Source organism: Cryptotermes secundus, unplaced genomic scaffold (assembly GCF_002891405.2).
Source record: "Cryptotermes secundus unplaced genomic scaffold, Csec_1.0 scaffold152, whole genome shotgun sequence".
In the NCBI taxonomy this organism is placed as follows: domain Eukaryota; kingdom Metazoa; phylum Arthropoda; class Insecta; order Blattodea; family Kalotermitidae; genus Cryptotermes; species Cryptotermes secundus.
Window position 1 is genome coordinate 488,192 of NW_019720705.1, and position 6,752 is coordinate 494,943.

Sequence of the window (6,752 nt, forward strand, 5' to 3'; positions counted from 1 at the left end):
GCCATATCTGTGCATATGAATACGTCATCAAACCCAACAACTAATTTAAGTACTATGTGAGATTTTAGGTTTTCTCAGTAATGAGTGTCTTCCGTAGTATTCTGTGTTGTGAAACCGTGTAGTCTTCTTCGCAGGAACGTTCTGCCGCTGCCCTTAGGGTCGAAATGAATGGAGTGAAGATGTGGCTTAGTCGTAGTGGCCTGGTCGTTGCCACTCAGAAGCATAGGCCTGGGGGGGGGGGGGGGTTGCCCTGTCAGGTTAGGGAGGAACTGTGAACAGGAAATTATTAGAAAACAGGTCTGATTAGAGCCATATAGAACAGAAAGGTAGCTTAAGAGCCCTTATTAGGACCAGTGAGAAGAGGGCTTAATTGTTTTGTCCTATGAGAGCACATTATTACATTTTTAAATTTTCTAGATGAGGGGCATCCACGACCTGCTTACGGAGAATTCGTCGAAGCCGATATGTGTCGGGGCTCTTATGACTCGGGCCGCAATATGAATTAAAAAATGATCAACACATTAACTTATGAAGCAACAAAGGAAAGACATGCCGAAACCTAACACGTATGATAACATCTATTTTCCAATCCTCAAAAAAGTCCAACACATGTGTGGAACTGCAGTTGCCATGACAACTTCAGACCCTTCTAGGTCTACGAGGACTGACAAATAATTACCCCAGCAACACTACGAATAATAAATCACTCTGCAGTGTTGCCACCTGTAGGCATATGTCTGTGGTATGCACAGTAGTAAACTTGCCTTGAGAAATCTCGCTAGTGGCTGACTCCAGTAGAGAGGAAATCTACTCTGATCTTCGCAACGAATCGAGGGGACTGACGAATGCCTGAACAGAGTTACCACTGGGATGAAATCTGGGTTTCCTCAACATAATTCTAAGAGAAACGGCAGAACATGCACTCACAATCTCCAGGCTCGTTCCGCCCCAGAAAAATAAAAGCGTGGATCTCAATACCAAAGATTGAGATGATATTGATTTCTTTCTTTGACTGCAAAGACTTAATACATCAAAATTTGTCCCACCTGATAAGACCGTGAATCGGAAGATTTATCTCCAAACTCGGAGTTCTCGGAAAATTTGTTCGTCGTGTGTGGGCCAGAAATGTTCCGCGACAAATGGCTCTTGCAAGAAGGCAACGCGTCCTCACACACGACTTCCCGTCAAGAAGTTTTTGGCATAAAATCAACCACGAGCCTGGAATGCACCGTTTATTCACCTTGTCCCCCTACAGAGAAGAATCATATACAGGAATCGCATTTTGGCACCATAAAAGGGGTTCAGAAATTTTCATGAGAATGACTTCTGCAGTTTCTTTGACAATTGGACCCAAACGCTGGGATTCATGTATAGTCGAAGGATGCGTCTACTTTGGAGGAGACCACTGCATTTGGGAGGGCTGCCTGCGACTATACACGTAATCTGGTAACTTCACTGTCAGGCCTCGCATTCTCCTAACACGGTTAGTATACGTCAGTGTTTGCGTCTACATTTTGTCTAAAATATGTCTGAGAGTACATCATACTTTGAGTAAACAATTTTATAGCAGAAATGTGCTGTGTGTACAAAGAGATCTCCGGTCTGGAAGGTTTGGTTTCCATTGCTTGTTGAAAATAAATCATAATAACTTCCTAATAGCCGGTCACGGTAGCCCAGCGGTCTAAGGCATGTACTGTCTTCGCTCGCTTGGAAACCGGGATGGGTTCGAATCCCACTCAGCGATTTGTGTGTGTGCGTTTTTCTGTGTTTGTGTACAGGTAGAGGCCTTGCGACGAGCTGATCACCCGCCCAAGGATTCCTACCGAATGTGTAAGATCTAGAAAAACCGAAGTGAACGAGTTCATGGAAGTAGGACTAGGCCCACTGGGGCTGTAGTGCCAAGGGGGGGGGAGAACTTTCTAATAATGAAGTATCTACGTCATAGTCTTATGATGACGTGTCTTCAAAGAGATTTGGACAGTATATAAGCTGTCTGCATCTCTTTAATGGGTTCAGTAACCAATTCTGCCTGTATGTTAACTTTCAGGGACACGACACAACGGCGGTCGCAATTTCGTGGGCTCTGTATTTCCTTGGTTCACATCCCGACGTACAGGTAAAGTAGAAAATGAAACTGTGCCAGGGGCGCTATTCACACTGAGCTGCAAGCCAGCGACCAGTAACTGACACCAGGGCAGAAGTCCTTGAGAAGCTGACAGACCTTTAAATGGTCAAGAGACGAAGTCAAAGTTCGTTATCATGTTAATGAATTCAGCGACTGGGCCCTATTTTCTGCCAGATGAATTCAGTCCCGTATTATTTATTGTATTGTATTGTACGGTATTGTTAAGAGATTACTTCGAAAATGCCCAGTAACTGTCATTTCGTTACAGGAAAAGGTTGTGACAGAGCTAAAGGAGATCTTTGGGGACTCTGATCGTGCAGCGACTTTTGAGGATCTGCAAAGAATGAAATACATGGAACAAGTGATCAAGGAAACCCTGAGGCTGTATCCCAGTGTGCCGGGTTTCAATAGGAAGCTTGATGTGGATGTGAAACTGAGTAAGTTGTTTTTCTTCCTCATTATCAAGTTCTGTACATTCCAAAAAGAAAAAAAAAAACGTACTCTCAGCAATCCTCTCGCATCTCCCTTTCCTTATATTGATTTAGTTTGCTTCCTCAAATTCTCGGGGATATATTTCGAATCTCCTTCACCACACTAATTTCTTACAACCTAATGGTCTGGGGGAAATTTGAAGTTAACCCACATAGGTGGAAATAAACCGAGGCAACTGTCTGTTCACAGTAGCCGCACTGTCTAAGTCATGAACTGTCTTCGTTTGCTCAGACGCTGGGATTGTGGGTTCTAATCCCACTCAGGGTATGGATGTTTGCTTTGTGTATGCGTTTATTCTGTGTTTGTGTTGTCCTGTGTTTAGGTAACGGCCTTGCGACGGGATGATCACTCGTCCAAGGAGTCTTATCGTCTGTGAAAAATGATTACCGAACTGAATAGGAAGCTAGGGCCCTGAATAGGCTGAAAGACCCATTGAAAAAAAAACCGAAGCACATACAATTCAGTGAGCAGCGGATTCCTTCATCACAACAACCTATACAAATAAAGATGGCCGGTTAGGCCGAAACATGTAGAGTCAATAAAGACAAATGACTAAGAGAACAGTAACAGACGCTGCACATAGATGGCATGAGAGCATAACGCAATGCAACATGATGCCGAAATATAGCCTAACATTATGATTATATGTAGATGTTAATTTTGATTCTGAACGAGAGTGCAGTATTGACTGCCATGCTGTTTCCTGGTTGGCGGACACACTCTTCTCATAAGTAACCAGAATGTNTAGTAACCGACGCTGCACATAGATGGCATGAGAGCATAGCGCAATGCAACATGATGCTGAAATATAACATTATGATTATATGTAGATGCTAATTTTGATTCTGAACGAGAGTGCAGTATTGACTGCCATGCGGTTTCCTGGTTGGCGGACACACTCTTCTCATAAGTAACCAGAATGTAGTGACAGTTTCTAGGTAAGAACTGAATTTGAAATTGAAAGTGCTTTATCCTCCATGAAGAGAGATTTTTTTAAGTAAATTACAATGTTTGCTTTTGAGGAAGGAACCAAGTAAAAGGCTGTAGATCCATATCCGTTTCATTAATATCTGTCGAAGGAAGCAAAAAATAAAGGTCGCGCCATAGCTCAAGCGGTTAGTCGCTGGCTTCCAACCGCGGCGGCCCGAGTTGGATCCCGGGTCTGGTCAAGTGGGATTTGTGGTGGACAAAGTGGCGCTGGGCCAGGTTTTCTCCGAGTACCTCGGTTTCCACTGTCAGTCTTCATTCCACCAAATTTTCCATCATCATAATCACCGGGGGCAGGCTACAATAGGCCAATCAGTGGCCGTCGTGCCGAGTGGACCCAGTTGTACTCCATCCCCCACTAAGCGAATTAAAAAAAAAGCGAAAAATATGTGTGAAAGCTTATTGAGGCCCTTGACTATAGTATAAAATAAAGTGGCCCCTCGTAGATTGCTCGCCATTGCTGGCAGACAGTGGCTGAGTGCGTAGCAGGATACTTACATGCAGATTCATCTTTAATGAGTTTCGAAACGCACATAAAAGAAAACACAAGAAGCAACTTAATTTGCACAAATTCCGAAATCGTTACGGACATCTCTCGAACGAAGAACTTCGCCCAAACGTGCATTTAATACTAAAACTCTTGATAGTTTCGTCGCCTTTGTTAATAACTATTCTTTCTCCATATTTTGTGGTATAGAGAAAACATAGGTGCAGCTTTTGAAATGTAAATAGTTCAGCATACGGGACAGAACAACAGGGAGCTTTCCTCGTAATTTATACCGTGATTTTACCCAGTTTAATCAAGATTATACACCCGTTATGCCCCAAGGGATTAATTGCATTTAAAACCTGAAAAGGACGGAAGTTAGAAATAGAACCATCAAGAAGAGACATGTATAGAGGAATAAAATGTCTTTAAGAGAATTATCAGACTAGCAGTAACTTACTGAAAGATGAGAGTGGTGATCTGCTTGCAGATTCCCACAACATTTTGTATAGATGGAAGAATTACTTCTCTCAGTTATTGAATGTACATAGGGTCAGTGATGTTAGGCAGATAGAAATACATAGAGTTGAGTCTATAGTACCTGATCGAAGCCGATTTGAGGTTAAAATTGCTTTTGTAAAATTTAAAAAGTATAAATCGGCAGGTCGTAATCAAATTCCGGTAGAACTGATTCAAGCAGGAGACGAAATATTATGCTCTAAGTTCCATAAGCTAATTAATTCTATTTGGAATAATGCAAAATTACTTTACCAGTAGAAGGAGTCTATTATTTTACCAGTTCACAAGAAGGGTGATAAAACTGAGTGTAGTTATTATGGTGGCTTATCCCTGCTATCATCTTCGTAGAAAATTTTATGCAATATTCTTCTCTCAAGGAACAGGGTGTTCAGGAGAATATTTGGACCGAAGAGAGGCGAAGTGGCAGGAGGTTGGAGAAAATTGCATAATGAGGAGCTTCATAACTTATACTCTTCTCCAAGTATAATTAGAATGCTCAAGTATAGGAGGATGAGATGGACAGGACATGTAGCACGAATGGGGGAGATGAGGAATGAATATAGAACATTGGTTGGAAATGCAGAAGGAAAGATACTACTGGGAAGACCAAGACGTAGGTGGGTGGACAATATTAAAATGGATCTTAGAGAGAAAGTATGTGATGTTATGGATTGGATTGATCAGGTTCAGAATAGGGACCGGTGGATAGCTCTTGTGAACACGGTAATGAACCTTCGGGTTCCATAAAATTCTGTGAAGATTATGAGTAGCCCACAATGGCGACTTCTTGAGAAGGGCTCAGCTCCATGTGTGATTATACCGTTGAACCCCTGAGAAGAAATGTGAGGATTTAGTGAAGGAGAGTGTGGTGTGAGGACCCTTACTGGGTCTCTCGAAGTAAACATACTGGGCAACCAACTTACAGATCCACTTCTTAAAGCATTTCCTCTTCCAATTACCTGTATCTACACTAGTGAAGTGGTTCGTTTAAAAGTAAAGCTAGTAAAAAGTAAGTATTGAATGTTTTTCAAGACCAGGCTCCTGTGTTTCGCGTGAGAAGGATGGCAAGGAGTACAGGTTTCAGATGAACTGTGGGTGGGAGCCCACTAAGGCCCTATTACGACGTACACACCTCTTCAACCTTCATGTCAGTTAGTGGACTAGAAGGAATCCACTGCGCATTTTACTGAGAATTGAAACATATGAGAACACGGACAGTTTACATCACCTCGTCAACAACGAAGGACGTCTTTTCATAAGAAAAATTAACAGGCCCTTTCAAAATGTGGCAAAGTTCAAATATTTGCGAGAAGAAGAAATTCGGGGAGTCTTGGTACCATTCAATTCAGAATGTTTTATGATACAGCCTGCTGCATAGATGGTTAAAATATACAAAATTATAATTTTACCTGAAGTTTTCCATGTGCCTAAAACTTCTTTCCTCACGTCATGGGAAGTGCATGGTATGAGGACATATGAAAACGGGGGNTTGGGCGAAAATTTGATGTTAACATCTGGATAGGTGCGGCAATACCGAATTTGCCTGGCAGGTCAGCAACTGCTCTTGTTCCGAGGAAAATTACGGGGGAAAACTTGAAAGATTTGGCCGGTCACAGGATCTTACGGATGGAGCTGATCTCTAGATAGCGGTCCGAGTTTCGTTTGTCTGAATAATATTTAGAAATTCAGTTACTGCTACACAGAGAAAACACAGCCACTCCAATAAAAAGAGCAACTAATCACGCTACTTAGGCAAATAGTCCCTATTTATTTTATTCAAAAATAGAAAATGAAAAAAAACAAGAATGCAAGGTCTGTAGTAATCAGTGTGCTTTAAATGATTAACAGAAGGCAAAGTCGTGCAAAAAGGAAGGACGGTACACCATACCTTGTTTAGAAGTTAGTCAAGACAAGTCCTGTGTAAGTATGTCTGAATTGCCAATAGCATATGCATATCCGAAGTATGCTGTAAATAGAATCCAATAGCATTCTAATTATGACGTAACGGTCTACGTCACTAACTGATGATGACGCAACATCATTATTATCTTTTGACTTTCTCGCAGATAATTTATACTTGAATTACAGAGAACTACACGATTCCTGCAGGAGCATTTGTTCCTATTGCTGTCTATGCGCTCC

General features: G+C 41.9%; 1 protein-coding gene across 1 annotated transcript in view; it reads left to right on the top strand.

Moving 5' to 3' along the window:
- Positions 1–6,752, top strand: part of LOC111871143 (cytochrome P450 4c3) — a gene marked incomplete in the record, with an annotated part of 94,210 nt that overhangs the window by 43,094 nt on the left and 44,364 nt on the right. The window contains 3 exon segments of the mRNA XM_033754192.1: positions 2,048–2,116; positions 2,394–2,562; positions 6,699–6,750. Coding sequence (XP_033610083.1) covers positions 2,048–2,116; positions 2,394–2,562; positions 6,699–6,750 — 290 coding nt within the window.